At 42.3% G+C, this 19,545-nt stretch overlaps 1 protein-coding gene across 2 annotated transcripts; it reads right to left on the bottom strand.

Moving 5' to 3' along the window:
- Positions 1-1,145: 1,145 nt before the first annotated feature.
- On the bottom strand, positions 1,146-13,852 carry LYSMD2 (LysM domain containing 2). 2 transcript variants are annotated; one of them, XM_064668789.1, is made up of 3 exons: positions 13,501-13,852; positions 8,027-8,364; positions 1,146-1,923 (listed from the first exon to the last, which is right to left on the bottom strand). In XM_064668789.1, exons 1-3 carry the CDS (start codon positions 13,696-13,698, stop codon positions 1,872-1,874), a joined length of 588 nt encoding a protein of 195 aa, XP_064524859.1. In that variant the 5' UTR covers positions 13,699-13,852; the 3' UTR covers positions 1,146-1,871. The 2 variants fall into 2 exon arrangements, with proteins under 2 accessions (XP_064524859.1, XP_064524860.1); XM_064668790.1 differs by lacking the exon at positions 8,027-8,364 and having other exon boundaries at positions 13,501-13,841.
- Positions 13,853-19,545: the final 5,693 nt, after the last annotated feature.

Below are 19,545 nucleotides of genomic sequence, written 5' to 3'. Positions count from 1 at the left end.
GTACGTGGTGTGAGGGACTGTTTGTCCTGAAGGCTCTGCAGCCCACTGGGAGGGCCAGAGTGAAGTGTCACTGCCAGGAGCTCGGTCAGCGCTGGGCAGGAGGGGCAGCACTCGCTGGGCCAGGACAGCTGCTGACCTGCTCAGCAAAGCACCCTGGTCCTGTGTGTGCTGGATGGGTGGGGTATCATAATAGCAGGCCCTTGGCAGAAAAGGATTACATTTTTCTGTAGGATTACAAAACATAACTGGGCTTGAAGCTAGGGTTCCCTCTGGAAAAGCAGTTCATTCTGGCTTCATAATGTCCTGAAATTAACTGACAATGGAAGTTACTACCCTGTGAGGAATAAATAAAACTCCCAATTTAAGAAAGATACAAGACTTAAAACTAATTCACCAGTCTCTTCAAGAAAAATCAGTGCTTCCTTTTATTCACTCTGGGCTTTCTCTGTTCTTGTTAATTTGTGTGCCACTGCAGACCTCCTCTTTAGGACCAGAGCTGGAGTTGAGTTGAATGAGCCTGCCAGGTCTGAGCTCCTGCCAGCTCTAGGGAAATACCAATTCCTGCCAAGCTTGGAATTTTTTCTTCTTGTTTTAGTAAATCAATGAAACCTGCTATATTGCTTCTCTCTTAACATACTGCAAAAGGGTTTTGCTTTGAGGGAATGGTAAGTTATATTGATGAGCAGAAAGATAGGAAACTGCATCTGTCACAGTGGGGATCCAGCAAGTCTTTAATGATGGGAGTTTTGTGAAGCTTATCAAATACTTGAGGAAAAAATTTAGGATGCCTAATAAGAAGTTGCTAATACACTAACTTTGGGGCAAAGAGTGAATGCAGGCTGCATTCTGCCTATTCTGCCTTCCTGAGCTTCAGGTGAGGTCTACCTGCAGACTTGAACACTGGCATTTCTTCTCAGAACACGCTTGTCAGGGTGGCTCTTAATAATTTTCATCTTTCTTATCCTAATACTTTTCTTGACTGCACAACTAGAGAAAATAGCTCTTACAGGTCTCATTGAAGAGGGGGAGTTATATGGTAAAGGTAAAGGACACTATTTACCTTGATATTAGTTCATATAACTAGACAAACCATTCTTCACACAAAACAGGCTAGGACCAAGCTCACTGCATTATGAACAGACACATCAGTGTTTTTGTATTTTATTAAATTAAACCCACACAAAATATAACTGCACACAAGAACACACATCTGATATTCCAATGTCATATCTCACAAAGAAAAATCTCTGGCTGTAACTCGTCCCTTGTATTAGCAGAAATCCAATTTGCAAACAGTTGTTTAACCATAAAGGCTTTAACTCATCAAAGCAAGTTGAATTCCCCTTTCTAGGAATACATCATAACCACACACAGACACACACACAGAGTTCAGAGGCAAGTTCTGCAGCCCTGAAGTAGACAAAACTTTCACAGCAAACTTGCCTATGTTTGCAGAATAAGTAAATTCCTATTACTTTCATAGTTTGTCATTTACAAGCAAACTTTAATATTTTTAAATACTTAAAACAAATTTCACTTTAACAATTATTTACAAAATCTTTACTAAAGATCAACATCCTGCATAAAGGTGACCTCAAGGATATATTGTTGCTACCATGCTACAGTTTGCACTGAAGGGGTAGAAAGGCCATTACTAGTTTTGGAAGGCTTAAACCCTTTGTTGATATAGCATAAGGACATTAACCTATGGAAGGCAGAAGAGGTCATCATTTCAGTGCAATTACCCATTCGTGACTTCTTTTAAGTACATCAAGATGATGAGTCCAAAAGACTTGGGTTTTGAATTATTGACTGTTTAGTTCTTTAAGAACTGATTTCATGGGAAGTTTTCAGGCCATCACATCTGTCTTCTACTGGTGATATGAAGAAGTTGCATAGGGACCTTCCTCATCCTCCTCCTCTCTAAAAAGAAAATGATCATAATCATCAGGTCAGGAGCATACCATGTCTCAACAGTAAAGCTGTAATGAAAATGCAGGTAACCAGTTTTCCTAATGGATCAAATTAAGCAAAGCCAGCCTGCAGTATAATACTGTTAATTACACATCTCTAGAGTTCCTATTGTTTAAAGAACAGAATGCTGAACACAAGTAAAGCTGTGTAAGTTCAACAACATCAGAAAGTACTATTCTTGACACTACATTGCCAAATCAATAAGAAATGCTGTAAAGGATAAAAAAGTGGAGGGCATAATGGAATTCCTGTACTGTTGCTCTCAATTTCTTATTTTACAAAATAAGTTTAGTTAGAGGTCTGCTTCAACCTTTTGAATGGCAGGGGTACAGATGGACCAAATGAAGCAAGAACAGGAGCTGTAGCTGGATCTGTGTCTTGCTGCTGCAAGGACATTCCTTGAGTGGGCTCCCTGATTGATGCTCCTGAGCATCAATCACCATGGAGAATCACCACTTGGATTTTCTTAGGAAAACTAGTTCTCCCAAAGTGTTATTGTTAATGCAATGACTGGACAATGGTAAATAGTGTTGCTATTAAAGCATCCTCAGGAAAAATCAGTCTGCCTGCTGTTTACTTGATTGCCTTTAAAAAAAAAGTGGTTATGTAAACCTATTGCAGTGCAGCATCCAGTACTAACTCAAGCATGCCATGTTCTCCAAAGATCATTGTTTTGTACTACTGTAGCTTCAAAATTTTGTTCCTGAGAGTCTAGTCTAAAAGCTGCTGCCAATTTTAGTGTTTTGGTGAGAACAGAAAGACTTTACAGTTGCTACAGTGTGAGCTTCTAAGGATTACTTTTAATATTGTATCTGCCTTCATACAAAGGTACAGTTATTCCAATAGTCTAATAATGATATGAGGTAAAAATTAAATATTTCAATATCCAAACCCTAATCATGCTTTCCCTAATAACTTTTAAACATGATTATTTATCTACAACTGAAATTTCATACAGCTCCCCAAAATAGAATCAGAGAGAAGAACTCTACAAACTAACCAAGCAGCTGAGTAATTTGCACTCATTTTCCCAGCAAAAGTATTATCTTAAGCCAAAGGCATAATATTTCTTTTGCCTTGAAGCAATCTTTTCAAAAAAAGAAACCTCAAAAAACCCCAAGTTTTGGGTGAAACTGGTAGTTATTGCAGGGATATGTGGTTACAGTAGTACTGTGAACAGATTTTTAGCCATTCTTACAAATACAGCTGTTTACATTAGTGATGCTCCAGAACCAGTATCAGGGATGATCTTAAGATACAGATGACATGTGTACAACACTTAAGTAACATCCTTCCTTACATAATCCATGCTGCATATAAAACTGCCATGGAATACTATCATTTGCAGATACCTGGCATGACAGTAAAGTAAGGAAGCAAGCAATTCATGTTTAGTTGAATAAGCACTAAAAACACTTCAGACCTGTAAGTTCTCTCAAGACAACACATCTTAAAATGTTTTTCAGAACTGAAATCTATTCACATACCAGACTTGTAAGACTGGACTGCAGGACTCTAAAATTCAACCATAACTACTTGGCTGAAGCTAAATATTTCAAAAAGTGTATTCTGAAGCTCTGATATATGCTCTTCTGGGGCACTGTGTTTCTAGCCACATATGCCTGGAACTTAGTTACAAGTAGCAGTCTCCTGTTAGTTTGTGTGAGGATGAAGGAGAACCACTACATTTTCAGAGCTCAGACTGTCCAGAGGGGGAGAACTTATTTTCTATGCTCCACACTGGAAATTACTTTGTACTGTTTAGCTTTGTTATATTTCTCCTTTCAGGAGAATAAAATGTGGCAGTGTTACAGCAAATGACCTTCCTTCCAATCAAAGGCTAACAGAATCAGCCTTTCAATCATTCTTCTTGAAAGCCTTAATATAGGAATAACATACATAATGACATGGCAACAGCCAAACACTGGACTGAAATGAGCTGCAGTTGATTATGGGTGAGTATAGACAACTGAAGAACTGAAATACTGATATTATATTAGCAGGTCTTCAGACATCCAAGTAACAAAAGCATTGTCTAGGCTCTTTGTCCCCACTTCCCTTGTGCAATATGGATTATGGGCTCTTAGATGTCAGCAGAGGGCACAAAGCACTGGGGTTACAGCTAGTTTTTGAGGGGCTTCTGTGCATAGCAAGGACATAAAAATTATATAGTAGGTTGTTATGCTTGAACTGAGGCAAAGCAGTGACTGGCTGTAAGGTGCAAAATACATTTCTGACCATGGCTTGGAACTGCTGCTGCAGCTGCCAGCAAGGGTGGGCAAGAACACCTTCTGCCCTTCTGTCTCAGGCTGCAGGACTAGCCTGGGAGGTCTGCAACACTACTCCAAACCACAGTAGTGGCCAGGGAATATTACTAATGTAGGTCTTAGAACCATGCATAGCAAGTACAAGTCTGTTCTGATGGCTTAAAAAAAAGCTGAGCTTTATATAAAATAAAATCTTATGTGGCCCACAGGCACCAACATGGCAGTGTGTATCTGCTTAACGACCAAACAATTTTCTTCACTTTTAAGATGCCTAAAATAGCAGAGTGGTAAGTCACTCTAACATTCTCCTTCAGGGAATGGAAAAGGAACAGCACAGCATTAAAACACTGCAGTGCTGTCTCCTCCCATTTGCTGTCTCCACTTTGCCCAGTAGGATACAGGAGCTGAAAGAAGTCTCCTCCAAGCTGTGGTATGTATCAGGCACAATCAACCACTTCTGTAAGGGCAAGCACACCTGAGTGTGAACAAATAAACTCAAATGCTTGGATGCTTCTAGAAGGCACAATTAAACAAGGCAGCAATCTGAGCTGTTAAGTTAACAGGCTTCAACACCCTACTCCTTCCTCCGTTCAGGTCAAGGCAACTGAGCAGGTGACAGTATGGTTGTGTTCCTGTGCTGACACCAGTTATATCAGCTCATATAACCAACAGTGATTAGAGGGGCTCTACTCAGTTACAAGGTTTTCAAAATGAGCCACTAAAAGGCAAATGCAGAAAGATGTGACCTGTCCAACAAGCATAGTACATGGCCTCAGTGTTCTGGTCTACCACAGTACCACCCTAAAATCTTAAGGACTTGCATTAGACATCTGGTGTTCAACTACCTGAGACAAAAAGCATAACTAAACTTATTTTCAGTTTTGACATCCTGAAGCATGCATAACAGCATTTGGGGCTGTTATGAAGATGAAGCATCACCATATCTTCTATTATGTTGCTTTTATTTCACGTGTGGATAAAACTGAGTATTCTTCTCTAATATGCAAATACAAGAGTTAGCAACATATGCTACAAACAACTATATTAATCCTTTCACTTTTCTTTTGGCCTATTATAAAAACACTGCTCAAAGCAAAAAGGTTTTATTGCTTGAACTGCATCCTGGGTAAATATGCATGATTAGTGATTCATTAGCTAATGATTTCTTACTCAATGAAACTCTAGTAAAAGTAGTATTGCATGTAGATCTATCCATGTGCTTACATAAACTGTAACAGTGAACAGCAGCTGGCACAAACTCAGTGGATCACATTCTATAACCTTTAATGCTTATCTATTTGCACAGCTATTATAGTTTAGTATCTAGTCTAAATCTGCAACTATGTGCTCCTCAACATTTCTACCTAAAAGCAAGAGGTTTTAGCTGGAAAGTAGCTGACTTCAGAGGTTAATATACTTTATTCCTTTGAAAGCACTTAAAGGAGTCACTTCAAGAGGTGGGATTAAAGAATGTAATTCACCTTAAGCTGCTTTTGTAGCACAAGGCAGTTTCTGACTATATAAAACAGCCTTGTGTGGTTTAATCTGAGTCAGTGCATGTATGCACATGCATTCTTGGCAACTTAAGGGTGATCAAAGTAAAGAGCAATTAAACAGACGTTGTGGTTCTCACAATCAGTCAGATCAGGCACACTGTAGGGTGAGAAGTTATGGCTCTTTAAGTTCTCAAACCGATAGTCTGCTTCTGCTTGCAGTTGCCTTAGTTTCATATCACTTTTGGTGGCAGCAGATTAACTTCAGGTGCTCCTTTGTTACTCTAAAACAGGCACTGAAACACGGCAGTGTTGGCACACGTCACATTCTAAGCAGGTTTTGACAAGGCAACCCTAATACAGAAGGCCAGAGCAGCTGGAAACAGCACTTTAACTTCATAAATGGCTTTCACTCTAATAGAAAACTTGCATATTCATGAGGTTGCTTTACTATCTTGGCTCTCCATTTTTCAAAGGCTTCCTGCTCCAAGCAAGGGACAAGTAAGGTCTGGGCAGGAAGGAGAACAGGTGCCTCCTGGGATGTGGCTGGGACACAGTAAGGAATGTTGCCACCTTCCAATCTGGGTCCAGAAACACCATTGATGGTACATAGCTGAAAAGTATCACCAAGGCTTTTGGCAATGGTCTCTCTCTACTCCTGCTGCCTGCAAGGAATAAACATTCACTTTGGTCCTCTGCCCCTTCCTGTCTGACTGTAAAGGGGTCTGTCCTTTCCAGCTGTGTTGGAGAGGACAAGGCAGGGATGGCTTTTGTGGGCCAGGACTGAAAGCTGGATGTGGTGGGGTAGAAGGGAACATTGTGAAGACTTCGTCAGATGCACAGGAAGCTATTTCTCTTCAGAAGCTTTGGGTAACATCCTGCTCAGCAGAGAGCCTGCAGCTCTGTATCTCATGTGTCCTGTAGCATCCTGACCAACAAAAATTGTGCTCTGTGCATAACTAACAAAATTCTCTGCTAAATCTGAACAGGAGGTAGAAAAGTAACTCATTCTCCTGTAAACATTATTTCTTAGGAGGAAATGTGGTACCAGGCCCCCATTTCCCAAGTTGTAACTTAAGCAATACAGGAAATGGATATTAGTAGCAGCAGTGCACTATTTGTGTGATGTTGCTTTCACTGTATTGGTTCTGCTCACAGGGCAGCAAGGTCTGAGAGAATTTCCTTCTGTAAATTAGCATGTTATTTTGTTGAAGGGATGTTAAAATAATTGCCTTTCTGTGGCAGGGACTGTGGTTTCCTGTCACACAGTTTAACTGCTGGGTCAACACCTCTAGTCCATGTTAGGTATATACATCTAATGATCTGAAAGTCAGCAGCAGCACATTTTGACAGATGCTCTGCATGGCTTCATATGTAACAGTGGAAGTGGATGAGTTTGAACAGAGAAGGTTCTGACCTCCAACAGCAATTTTTCCTGAAAGGTTACTTTCTGCTTAGTGTGAAAAGTATGTTGCTTGCAATATCAGTGCTCTGCAGTCACACCTTTTATTATCATGGAAAAGGCCACCTCAGCATCCCCCACTGAGGTGATTTCTGAAGAGAATAAACAGGCAGGGAGCCAGCCCAAGAGGTTGCTTGTGACCAGGCTGAGGAAGCTTGTCCCAGGGACATGGAGAACAAACACTACTGAAGTCCACTCTTGCTCTTAGTCTTTTTGTGCTCTCCATGGGATACCTACATATGTGAGGGGATAACCACTGTGGCAGACAGGACAGAAAATATTGCTTTTTCTGTGAGTGAATGTGGGGGAGCTCCTGGCTGTAGAAGAAATACTGAAGAAAAGATGACATCTGCACAGGTGGATCCACAAAGGGAGAAACTGCACAGGGAAAGGTGATAGGATAGCTTAACTGAAACTGCATTATGGAGCATATTTACACGATAATGAGGCAATTTGGGACAGAAGAAAAATGAAATCATGCCTTGCTGTACACATTCAGCTTCCACGTAGGCCTACTGAAAACTATGGCTTTGTTTAAGTAGTTGCCCTCTTAGACAGCAAGGCATCTTGGAGAAGACTGCCCTTCCAGCTTTTATGAAATATTATTGCTATTCTCTAACCATGTATTGTGAGGCAGCCTTTCTAACTGCCATGACAAGGCACCTGCTAATGCTGTGCTTTCAATGTATCTGGTGCGTGATAATAGCAGAGACTTGTTGACAAACTAAAGCTGCAGATGCTGTCTGAGAGGCCCCACAAAGAGGGTCCAGCCTAGACTAAAATGCCTTCAGGGTGAGATTAACATGCTTAATACCAAAAGAGGCATTTACCTGACATTGTCATCTTTTAGTTTTCTGGCTGCTTGTTTGGATAACTTAATCTGCAAGTCCAATCTCTGTAGGAAATCTTTGGCAGATAATTCTTCTGGTGCAGTGGGCTGACTGTCAGGCTCTTGAGGACTGGGAGAAGAACTACTTTCTTCCTGAACTGTTACTAGTCCTTCATCACAAGAAGGGGAGCTGTCAACAGTTTCATTCTCAGGAGACTCCAGTGAACTAAGTCCATTGAACAGTAATGGTTTCTCTGATACAACAGGAATATTCAGGGTTTTCCTCAGAAATATACAGTCATTAGTGAACAGTTTATTTGCCCTCTTTATTTGTTCCATCTGAAAAAGATAGGAAAAATGTAAGTTATTAGGTTTTGGCAAAGTATAAAGTACTAACTTTCTGAAGTAGTACAATACCCTTTAGTTATAATAAATCTATACTTTCTTTGCAGCAGCAATGACTTCAGGAAAGAGTCTGTTTGCATTCAAAGTGATTTCAGAGTGCATGCTCTGTTTTAGCCTTGCTAACATCTTAGCTTCTTTCATGTAGACTTGACTCCAAAATACTGCTTTTTCTAAAGTCTTGCACTACCTGAAGATGCTTTTCTTGAACAGTCTTCCAGTCTCTAGACAGGCTCACATGAACAACCTGCCAAAGAATAAAACTTCTGTTGCAAAAGTACTGCTGATTTGGATTTATACTACAGTAAGGCTCAGAACTGCTAGCAGCTGCTGCAGGTGAACCCTCTGGTAAAAGCATGCAGAATCCAAATAAGGGGCAATGAAGTTACCTTGAGGATTCTAGGACATGTTAGTTACAAACAGTGAGAAACACAAGTCCTGGAAGAGCAGTATATGCCTCATCCCCCCAGCTGATGTAACACATTCAGACTTCAGATGAAGTCCTGATTTTCAGTGAGGAGTTGGGCAGTGAAAAGAATGGGGGACTCTTGTACACTGTCATGCAGCTGCACAGATCAGTGGCTGCATTGGTTCAGTAAATTGAATCTGCAGCACCTTCAACAGCAACCTCATGTGTGTGATAATGTGCCTGGTAAGAGCCACCACATCCCTGCTACATACTTTTTATGCTACTTTTACCCAAGATTGCCTGTACTAATGAGTAGGTTGTGACAGAAGCAACCTTCTTTCTCAGCACGCTAATGCATAAAACTCCCTTGTTCCATAGTTAATCTGAGAAGCTATTATAAATTCCATTGCTTTACAGGTGAAGGAAAGCTCCCAATAAATGTTTATACTGTGTCCCTACTAAAAATGTTTAAGTTCTAACTCATCAAAATTTCTCTTCTAAGTCAACAAACTAACTTCCTGTTTCTCAACCGCAAGCTTTTAAAAGCACAGAATTCTGTATCCATGATTATGTGACTTTATGCTTCAGTTATAACCTGAATTCATGATTTCATTAGTGAAAGTTCTACGTGGAAAAAAAAATTACCATTCTGGTCCCCTGGTGACTGTAATAAGCAGAAAATCCCCAATCACTACAGTACTGCAATGATAAATGCCCTCTAAATAAAACTTGCTTGAAAATAAGTATAAAGAGAACAGAAAAAAACCTCGTGCTTTCATTAGAACTGTTAATTATTTTTATTGAAGTACATGGAGCTAAAGTGAATAAGAATAAAGACTGTAAGTCTTGTCATAATAGGAGTCTTGCTGCTGGCATAATCACTCAGAGTTGAGTGCTCCAAGTACTAGCCACTTGCTGCTTCAAAGTCTGAGTATCTAGAGTTCAGTGCTCAGATGATGAGAAAATTGCTCCATCATCTTATCCTTGTCAGTCTTAAACTCTCTTAAACTTTGGCACTACTTGGAGTCCTTCCCAACTGCAAAAGAAAAGACCATTGCTACCAGATAACTGGCTTAAACATGCCCGTGCATTCCTCACACTGAACATACCAGCAGGGGAACCTATTGGGATCCAAGGGAACCTACTGCACTCTGCATGTCTGTGCAGATGTGAGACTGTGTGGCCACTTCCAGAACTCAAGTCAGCTACTCTGTGCAGTGTAGATCTGTACTGTGCACTAAAAGTATCTGCTGCAGTGCTGTTATAGAACTGGTGTCCTGCATGGATGCACTTGCTTGGGTCCTGGAAACCTGATGAAATCTTTCTCCCTAAAAGTAAATAGGATTCTCTCTAGAAAGGACAGGTGTATGGGAAGGTAGTGAAAACAGCACAGTAAAGCTCAGCAGGAAGTGATTTCTACCTCTTAAATATAAAAAAAAAAAAATGTATTCTCTGGTTAAAGATAACCCCAACCTGTTGATGCAGATGGCTAAAATGATGAAATGCTTAGATTTAATAATCCCTTTCAAAAACTGAATAGCTAACATCTGGTGACTCACACTAAGTTACTACAAGTAAGAGAAGCTCTCTACCAGCTCTTGAAGCTTGGAAGCTGTTTTTAGTTAGGCTCATACAGTAGAGGGTAAAAGTTCTCTCCCAAGCTGAGCACCATCTGAAGGGCATAAAGGAAGTTTCACCTGATTTAGTCATGAGACCTTATAGTGGCCCTAGTGTGAATGTCAACTGTTAAAATTTCTAAAAGCTGTCTGTCTGGATGGGTGTCAAAAATGTTTAAAATACTAGCTGGAGCTATTCTCTAATACAATACAGAAGCTGAAAACTGAGATCTTTACTGCAGGGGAGTTGGAAGGTGATGCTTTGATAGCTGATAAATAATGCACTGTACTGCTATTCTCTCTTCTACTTCACTGTAATTCTACCTCTGGTTATTTCTTACTAAAGTACTACCTCACAGCATTTGGAAGACTGTGTACCTCCGAAGTGAGTAACAGTGAAATGGAAAGTACTTGGTTCTAAAAAGAACATCCCTCAGCCTTGAGTAGGTTAATTCATATGTGCAATATATAACTCCTAAAGTCAGTATGACACTCATAGGCGTATGGAGAACAGAATTTAACAAGAGCTTTCTTTTTTTAGTGCTAGGAAAACTGAACTTGAGTTTGATAGCTACAGATCTATCACAGTGAAACAGCAAAAGCTGTAGCACGTGCTTAATACTTTAACTGAACCTGCACTAATGCATAAACTGGTGCTGAACTAAGTAATTAAAACTGCTTCTACTGACAATGAAACATAGTCCTCTTTCTTCTCCCCTCAAAAGAGATGCAGCACTTGCACTGAACCATAAATATGATACCAAACATGAATTCCCAGTGTTAATTTTCCCAGAAGGAAGATATAATGAAGGCAAGTTGTAAAGATTAATAGCCAGTATCTGGGGGATGGGGTGAAGAGCAGAGTATGAGGCCAAACAAAGCACACTGATCTCTCTCCCCCAACATGACATTTTCATCTGTCCTGCACTGTCTCAGCCAAGTCATGCCAAAGCAGGCATTGGACAGGATGTCTCTTGCTACAAAGTAACTCCCAGAGAGGAAAACCACAGGGGAAACATCTAAAAACAGTGATACTGGAGGCAAGGGCAGCCAAAGATAATTCTGATGTTTTCATTACAGCAACTCCCACTCCTAGCCAAGGATACATGATGCAGGAAGCAAACGGAATGACTCTTTAGGGGAAGTGAGTCCTTGTCATTGTGTGCAACCACGATGTTCTTCATTTTGCTAACAGCAAACACGTTTGCATACATTCCTACCCTGGGTTGAAACCCACTAAAACAGAAACACAATGGCTAATTTCACCAAACTTGGCACTGCTCTTAGGGACATTTCATGTCACATTAACCTTTCTCAACTGAAGTCTATAATGATGCAGCTCTGGTTTCTTAAGTACAATACTTACCAACACTAAACTGAATAACCAATGACATGTTGGGGAAAAACCCCTAACATTTATGCTTTAAATGCATCATCGACACAGCAAAAGCTTATTAAACTCATACTATAAACAAAGTTTATGGTTCATAACTTAAAGTTATTTGTACAGGTTTGATCCACAACTTCACTTTAGCTGAAAGGGGGTTTTAAATTGTTTAGAAATGACTTTTTTTCTGGAAAACTACTCTTTTAGTAATCTGTTTATATTTTTCACTTCTGAATGAGGGATAACATGGCTAAATCATTTAGGCCAGAACTTTATCCATAATGGAAAGTGCTGCCAAAACCAAAAAAGAAATCAAACATCCAATGTGCTGCTTTGCCTTCTTAGTGAGCAAAACTTCATTTTAATGTGGACCAGTGTAAGTCCAAAGTGTTATTAGCCCCGTTGCCAAAAAGAATCGGTCAAAAGTGGCATAATCTTTCAAAAGGGAAGAGAAATAGACTTTTAACCCGTTCCACAACAAAGGCTGAATGCTATTAAGGTGATGGAAGGCTTTAGTAGATCTTGCAGACCAAGAGAAGGAAAAGAAACCGTTCCAGTCAGAGCCTATTAGTTTGGGACTGTATTGTATCTCTTCTAGAAAGAGCCAACTGGAAGGTGCTGTTTGCAGCTGATGTGAGTGTGACACTGACTGTGTACCAGTGCCATGCTCATCAGCTGCTTGGCCCCAAGCAATTCTGCATTTTGGGACTACCAAAGATGGATATCAGTATAAGGGCCCCAAAAAAGTAGAGATGAAGGAAGGGTAGGTGAGCTCTGCTCTGTCGGGACTGGTAGCGCTGGTAGACCCTACTGGACTCTGCATGTCCTCAGCTGCCATAAGCCTTTCAGCATTTTTCACAGAAATAAACTTTCTTTCTCCATAGAAAGTAAGCAGAAAAGCAACACTTTCAAACCAGTGGCACTTGTGCCTCACCTCTGGGCTGGGAGGCAGATCACAAGGGAAGAATGTAGCCCTGAAGCTACCAGAAGAAATTCTTTCCCCTTGTCACAGCCTATGCGTCAAGCTCAAAATAATGATTGTCTTCAAGATAAATTTAATTTCTTTTTTAATCTGAAGTGAGTGTAGTAATGAATAGTTGCGTGGGTATAGGTTTCCTAGTGGAAGTAAGTGTGTCTCCTTTCCCAAGGACCTCTGTCCCATCCCGGGATCCCGGTGCTTGTCAGTTTGGAGCCGTGTCCTGGCCGGGCAGTGCGAACTTCAGCCCTTCGCCGGGTGCTGACCCCTCCGAGCAGGCCATGAACTCAGATGTCATCATTTCAAATACCGAAACTAAAGCCAGCGCCGTACCATGGGGAGAACACCATTTCCTGCCCGCTGTGGGTGGGAAATGCTCTAAGGGACAAGTTGCTGTCCTCTCCCGGCTCGGGGCCCCACCACCGCTGCGGAGCCGGGCTGCGAGGGTGCTGAGGCACGGGCTGCCCAGGGATGCTCTGCACTCCCCACCCCTGCAAGCGCTCAAGGCCTGGCTGGATGGGGCTCTGAGCAACCTGGCCTAGTGGAAGGCACCCCTGCCCACGGTAGGAGGGTTGGAACTGGCTGATCTTCATGCTCCCTTCCAACCCAAACCATTCCATGGCTCCAAGCGCCGCTCCGGGCCCCTCCGCGCCTGTGTCGGCGCCAGCGGCGCTCCCTCCCTTACCGTGACGCCGTACTTGAGGGCGATGCCCTGCAGCGTGTCCCCGGCGCTCAGCCGGTGCTCCACGTATCGCTCTGCCAGCGGGGCCGCCACGCTGGCCGTGCTGCCGTACGAGCGGGCCTTGGTGCGGGCGAGCCGCTGCGACAGCTCGGCCTCCGACTCGGGCCCGCCCGGCGGCTCCTGGCGCAGCGCCTCGGCCATGCTCCCACCCCGCGCTCAGCGCCCGCGGCCCCGCGGCCCCGCCACGCCGGGCATCGCCCCGGCACCGCCACCGGCCCGGCCCGGCGGCACCGCAGGACACGGCCCCGGCTCGGCCCGGAGGAGGCCCCGGCGCGGCCCCGCCCGGCGGCGAGAGGCCGCATGCGCGGGGCAGCGCCCGCCCAGCGGCGGCCGGGCCGGGCCGGGCCGGGCCGAGAGGGAGGAGCGGGGCGAGGGCAGCGAGTGTGAGGGGCTGGCCTGGGCTGGGAAGTCTGCGTCACTCTGCAGAAACCCTCAGAGGCACTCCCCGTTCCTCTGTGCCCGTTTGTGAAGGGGCCAGCGCAGAGCGCTGCGGGCTGTGGAGACTCCTACCCGCTGGAGTCTCAGTAATGCGGATTTTGTCATTGAGATGCGAAGAGAGAGTAAAAAGGAGTGGCTTCGGGCATAAGTGCGCAAATATGAAAGTGTAATTGTACCAGAATGGTTTGGGTTGGAAGGGGACCTTGAAAATCGCTTTGTTCCAACGCCCCTGCCGTGGGCAGGGACACCTTCAACTAGGCCGGGTTGCTCGGAGCCCCGTTCCACCTGGCCTTGAACAGCTCCAGGGGTGGGGATCCACAACTTCCCTGGGCAACCTGTTCCAGTGCCTCCCCACCCTCCAGCTGCCTGTGCCTCACCCACCACTACAGTAAAGAATTTTTTTCCTAATATCTAATCTAAACCTACTCTCTTTCAATTTGAACCCGTTCCCCCTTGTCCTGTCACTACGTGATCTTGCCCCATCTTTCCTGTAGGGTCCCTTCAGGTATTGGAATAACATTTTATATTAAAATTAATGTAATTACAGTGTTTTAAGTGGGTACTTCCCACCAAGAAACCTGTGTAAGTTTTCTTGGAAAGCTGATCCATTATTGCTGAACTGGAGCTTTCTAACAAAAACTCTGTGTTATGTACAGATGGTGCACATTTGTGCATCCTGTACAGGCACGATATGTACCAAAATACCAAGAATTGTCCAAAGTAACCTGCTCTAGGTGCCTGTGTTTGGGGCTATTGGACAAGATGCCCCTCAAAGGTCACTTCCAAATTCAACCAGGCTGGGATTCTGGGAAGTGTGTAAACAGAACATCTACTGCGGTGTAATTTTATTTTTTTTCTGGGAAGTCCTAGAAGGATAGACCTCTCTCTTAAACCTAAGCAAAAAAGACATGCACGTCATAACCTCAGCATTCCTCAGCACAGTATGTATTCACATAAGTGTTTCCAAAAATAAAATGCTTCAACTGACATAATATCTAGTTGTGGGTTTTTTAGATTATGTTCAGTGGGTGACTCATGGAGTCTCTGTTAGGAATACAGTGCAAAAATCCAGGCAGAGCTCACAAACGTTGCTACTCTGGCCACAAGTTTCCAGGCATAAATTAGGAAAATACAAAAGCTGCCCTGCAAGATGCAGGAGTTCCTGATAAAGAATGACACATCAACACCCCATTATCACATGAGAAGCCAATGTGACAGTCATGAACAGAGGAACTGTAAGCAATGCATAGACAGATCAGGGAAGTACAAGAGACTCTATAAACTGATGGCAAGAAAAGGTTCACTTTAATTTTTGTGCAGTCCACAATTGATTTGGGAAGCTGGAGGCTCCCCTAGGGATGTGCAATTGAGTTTATATCAACTATAGAAGGAGATCACCCAACTGTGACGCCTCACTGCTTTCAATTCCTTGTGAAGCAACTTGATCTGCTGAACTGGATCAGCAGTTCAGCCATGACCCATCTAGCAAAAGAGCTGAGCTGCGGGTCAGCATTTATTAAAAATGTCTACTGTGTGTGCAGTGTGGAGCCATGGATCAGCTTCAGCCTTACGGCTGATTAATGGAAGTTGCAAACATCTGGATGCCTGCCTAGAGCTGGAATAACTCAGAGGAGTTACTTCAGCTAAAGTGGCTTTTAGTAAAGGGGAGCCGCAGTTCAATAAAATGGAAATGTTGTGTAACATTAGTGATACAATGAGTTGAACATGCAATATCAATTAGTTTGAAAACGTGCTTGAAAGGTGCACTAATATTAGACAGTATTATTCCCTCTAATGTTATATTAAACTCTATATGCCAAGTGTGTGCAATACACTTTAAATCAGCTGTCACAACTCCGAGAACAGCAGAAGCACCCCTTGCATTAGTATAAAGATACCATGGATATTTTAATGTTGAAAGATTTATTTTAGTAATAAACCTTTTCAAGGATATATGAGATTTTTTTCTTCTGGAGTTGCTGGACTGTCTTTTCCTTGCATCAGCAAATTGTGGAGATGCTTGTTTATTATCTCAAAATCCATATTATAGCCAGAGAGACATTTGGATCCTGGGATGTTGCCAAGATACTTGATCTGATTAGCTGTCTGCCTTTTTTCTACATGAAGTGAATACCTTCTGAAACAAACATTTAGTTAGAAATTTGAGCCAGAACTTAAATTAGGTAACCCATCTTTTACCTGTATCTTTAATATGCATTCAAAATGAATTACAGAAGAAACTAGAAGTGTCTTGCTAATAACACTTCATTTTTAAGGAAGAAAATTGCATTACCATTTAAAATGTGGTGTCTAGGCTACTGAAATATCTTCATGGATTGATCTGTGAAATAGTAGCTTCCCTGGGGTGTACTGGCCCTTAGTTGTGAGTTGCCAGCCCCCTGTCTGATCTTGGTAGAAGCTGGAGCTCACTTGCTTCACAGTGTCCCACTAAAAAGGGCTGGAGTTGGTGTGGTGCAGACTGGCATTGTGCCAACACTGCCAGCTGGGTGGGCTGCTCCGTGACTGGCTCCAGAGCAGTGAACAAGCTCCTCTGGCAGCCCCCAGGAGGGAAGGACTTGCAGTGCTTACCTACCCCTCAAGGTGTGAGCATTCAATATCACATCAAACTTGCCACATTAGAAACAGTCCCTGCTATAACTGGGATTCTCAGTTCCCTCGAGCAATATTCCCCTTCCTGAACTCTGAATCAGCAGCTTATTGTCATATATGGGTATTTCCTGATATGCACAGGGGTTACATGGCAATTAGTTTGAGTTTATTGGTTTAATGGCTGATAATGACCTTCCTTGTTCAAGGAGTCTCTTGGCACTATTGACTCCCCTTCCTTTCTTTTTGTTCTTTTCTGTCTTTGCTGTTTCCTTATTACTGCATCTGTGATCTCTTTCCCCACAGTAGCTTCCAGTCTCAAGGAGCTGTACTTGCCCAAACTTGTTTCTTGCTTTAAAATCAGTAGTGCAAGCATTGAAGTCATGTAACTGGGGGTTGGACTTGACACTCATCAGACTCACATGGGACAGAGGAGTTCACTCCCCTGAGTCATTGTCCCAAGGGTGGCTGCAGACGTTGTAGCATCTGTTACTCACTTTGCCTTTGGGAGGTTATTGCTGCAGCTATAGTAGCTAGAAACATACTTTTAGAAATGAAAGCTTTAATCTCATAAAACTCAACTAAGCTTTATGGACTGCTTGCCTGACCCAAGAGTTCCTTAGAGCTGAATCTGGAGAAGACAAAGTCCCTCTCTGCATTTTTTTTTTCCTTGGGGACATGTTCAGACCTAGATAATACTAGTCTTACATTCTTACATAGAATCATTGTACAGGAATTGGATAATGACAGAAATTATGCATGGGAGCTAATATTATATTTACTCATGCAGCAGTGGTTAAAGGTAATTCTAATTAATTTTTCAGTTCAGGAATTGTCACTGCCTCTTCTGTCTTTCTGAACTTGTTCTGAGGATGAGAGCTTTCCTTTCAGTAATATTGCATGATAAATCTTCTAAATAACCAACAGTATTTGAGTCTGGACTACTTCTAGTTAGTATTGGATATCTAGCTGCCATTTTATCATTGAAAATCATTCATATCTAGATCAGTAAGTGCACCATGATCTTGATTTATTTTAGATATTATATGGTCAACAGATTACAGTCAGCAATCTTCTAAAACAGAGATCAGTACCAAGTCAGTCTGGTTAAGGTGAGCATATGATTTAGTGGCAAAGTAAGTAGAGAAGAGAATGCCTTCTGGCTAAATAAGCATTCTGTTAATGGTCACAGCTATTCATCACCTACTTTGCCAGTAAAGAAACTCAAACTTGCTTAGTAAAGGATTAAATGTAACAGCCAGCATTTCCTAACTTTGATGTTTATGATGATGCACGCCAGGGACATTACCATTTATAATAGTTGTACTGATGTAGAACAGGGATGTTTTAATTTCAGGAACAATAAAAAAGCTATCCTTGTGGGCTATATGTGTGGGCAGATTTGCACTAATTAGGATAAAACAGGGAAAAAGAAGGCTACCCTCTGGTAACGAGCCGTGCATCAAGCTAAACCGTCCACCCCTGCTCATGTTGCAACCTCTGACAAAAAAGAAGATGTAATGTAGGACAAAGATCAGAGACAAAACTTGCCTTTTAAGAATAATAGCCCTGGGTTCTTCAATTAATTGCAGCAAAGAGAGAGGGTCTTGCATGAATTTCAAAAGGAAAGTAGGATCATCTGAACTGATGAACATTCCTTAAGCTGTGCACATCTTCCTCATCAAAATAAGCCCATTATGTAGCAGGAGCAGCTGGGAGCCATTATTAATATTTAACGCTCCTAGCAGGGGTTGCTGTGGGTTTCTATATTAAGGTTACAAGACAATGTTGCAATATCATATGCTGTGGGTTTGCATTCTCAGAGCTTTGTTGGCTTTGTATAAAGCGCCAGTGAAGTTTTATTTATTCCTCTTCCCTGCCATTTGCAGAGGCTAAATATTTTTCTAATCGGGGTTGTAGTGCGTGATTATCCATTCTTCACTGCCTCCAGTTTTACTTATACATCACCTGCTGACTTGGTAATGTGTGTTGCAAGTCCCGTCCTGGTAGAAGCAACCTTGCACAGGAAAGGATGAAACTAGTTTGGGTCTCATAGCAAGGCCTGGCTTGTGCTATCACAGGTGTGTTCTGTTTTCTCCAACCATGTGGTTTTTGATGTGACCGCCTGGGGAGTGATGATACCAGTCAGCCTCTCCTTCCTAACCACATCTTTTGACTGATACTTGTTTTCTACCTGTGCATGTTTTAAGGGCAGATAGTTATTGAGCAATTCACAGTTGTTTTCACTGAAAATAGGTGAGCCAAATATGCAAGATGGAATCACCATGTTCTGCACATCTGCATCTGAGGGGACACTGTCCATGGATGTATTAGAACTTTGGAATGGAGCCAGCAGGCAGTGCCAAGCACAACATGGGGACATGGCAGACAGGGAGTTTCTGATGACATTGCTTTGGAGGAGTGTGGGACAAGTTCTCCAGTGGCTCCTCAGGGACAGCCTCTGGCCTTCAGGCTTTCTTTTTGCTCATTTTTTTGTTTTTACCCATTTTATTTTTTATCAACTTTTTTTTCCTTGAAGTCATAAAATCCTTGAAATCAAGTTGTTTACAGCTCTATCTGGTTAATAAGTTATCAGGCAGTGAAGTCAACAGTACAGGAGGAGGAAGCATTTGTAGCATCATCATCACATATATCCTTTAACATCATAAACTATATAAAACACTATGAAACAGTTGTTAGGAAGGTGCCCTGGGACAGTATCTGCTCTCCTTCAATGACTTCTGGATTAAATGTATTCAGTTTAGAACTAAAATGTTAGGCTATAGCCTTCCTTAAATTCATGCCTTGCTGATCATATGTGCAACCTGAGATTATGTGTGGCAGATGGCTGGGTGTTGATTAACTTCATAATGCCTCAATAGCACGGTCCCTTTTACGCTGTTTATCCAACATATTAGTGACAGCAGATATTGGCAACACATC

This window comes from Pseudopipra pipra, chromosome 12 (assembly GCF_036250125.1).
Source record: "Pseudopipra pipra isolate bDixPip1 chromosome 12, bDixPip1.hap1, whole genome shotgun sequence".
NCBI classification, from domain to species: Eukaryota; Metazoa; Chordata; class Aves; order Passeriformes; family Pipridae; genus Pseudopipra; species Pseudopipra pipra.
The sequence above is the reverse complement of the archived record's forward strand: the minus strand, read 5'-3'. Positions and strand labels throughout refer to the sequence as shown.

Coding starts and splice junctions, on each gene's coding strand:
- LYSMD2 (XM_064668789.1), bottom strand. CDS start 13,698: ATGGCCGAGGCGCTGCGCCAGGAGCCGCCGGGCGGGCCCGAGTCGGAG. Junction 8,365..13,500: donor CCCTCAAGTACGGCGTCACG/GTAAGGGAGGGA, acceptor TATCTTTTTCAG/ATGGAACAAATAAAGAGGGC. Junction 1,924..8,026: donor CTAAAAGATGACAATGTCAG/GTAAATGCCTCT, acceptor TTTTCTTTTTAG/AGAGGAGGAGGATGAGGAAG.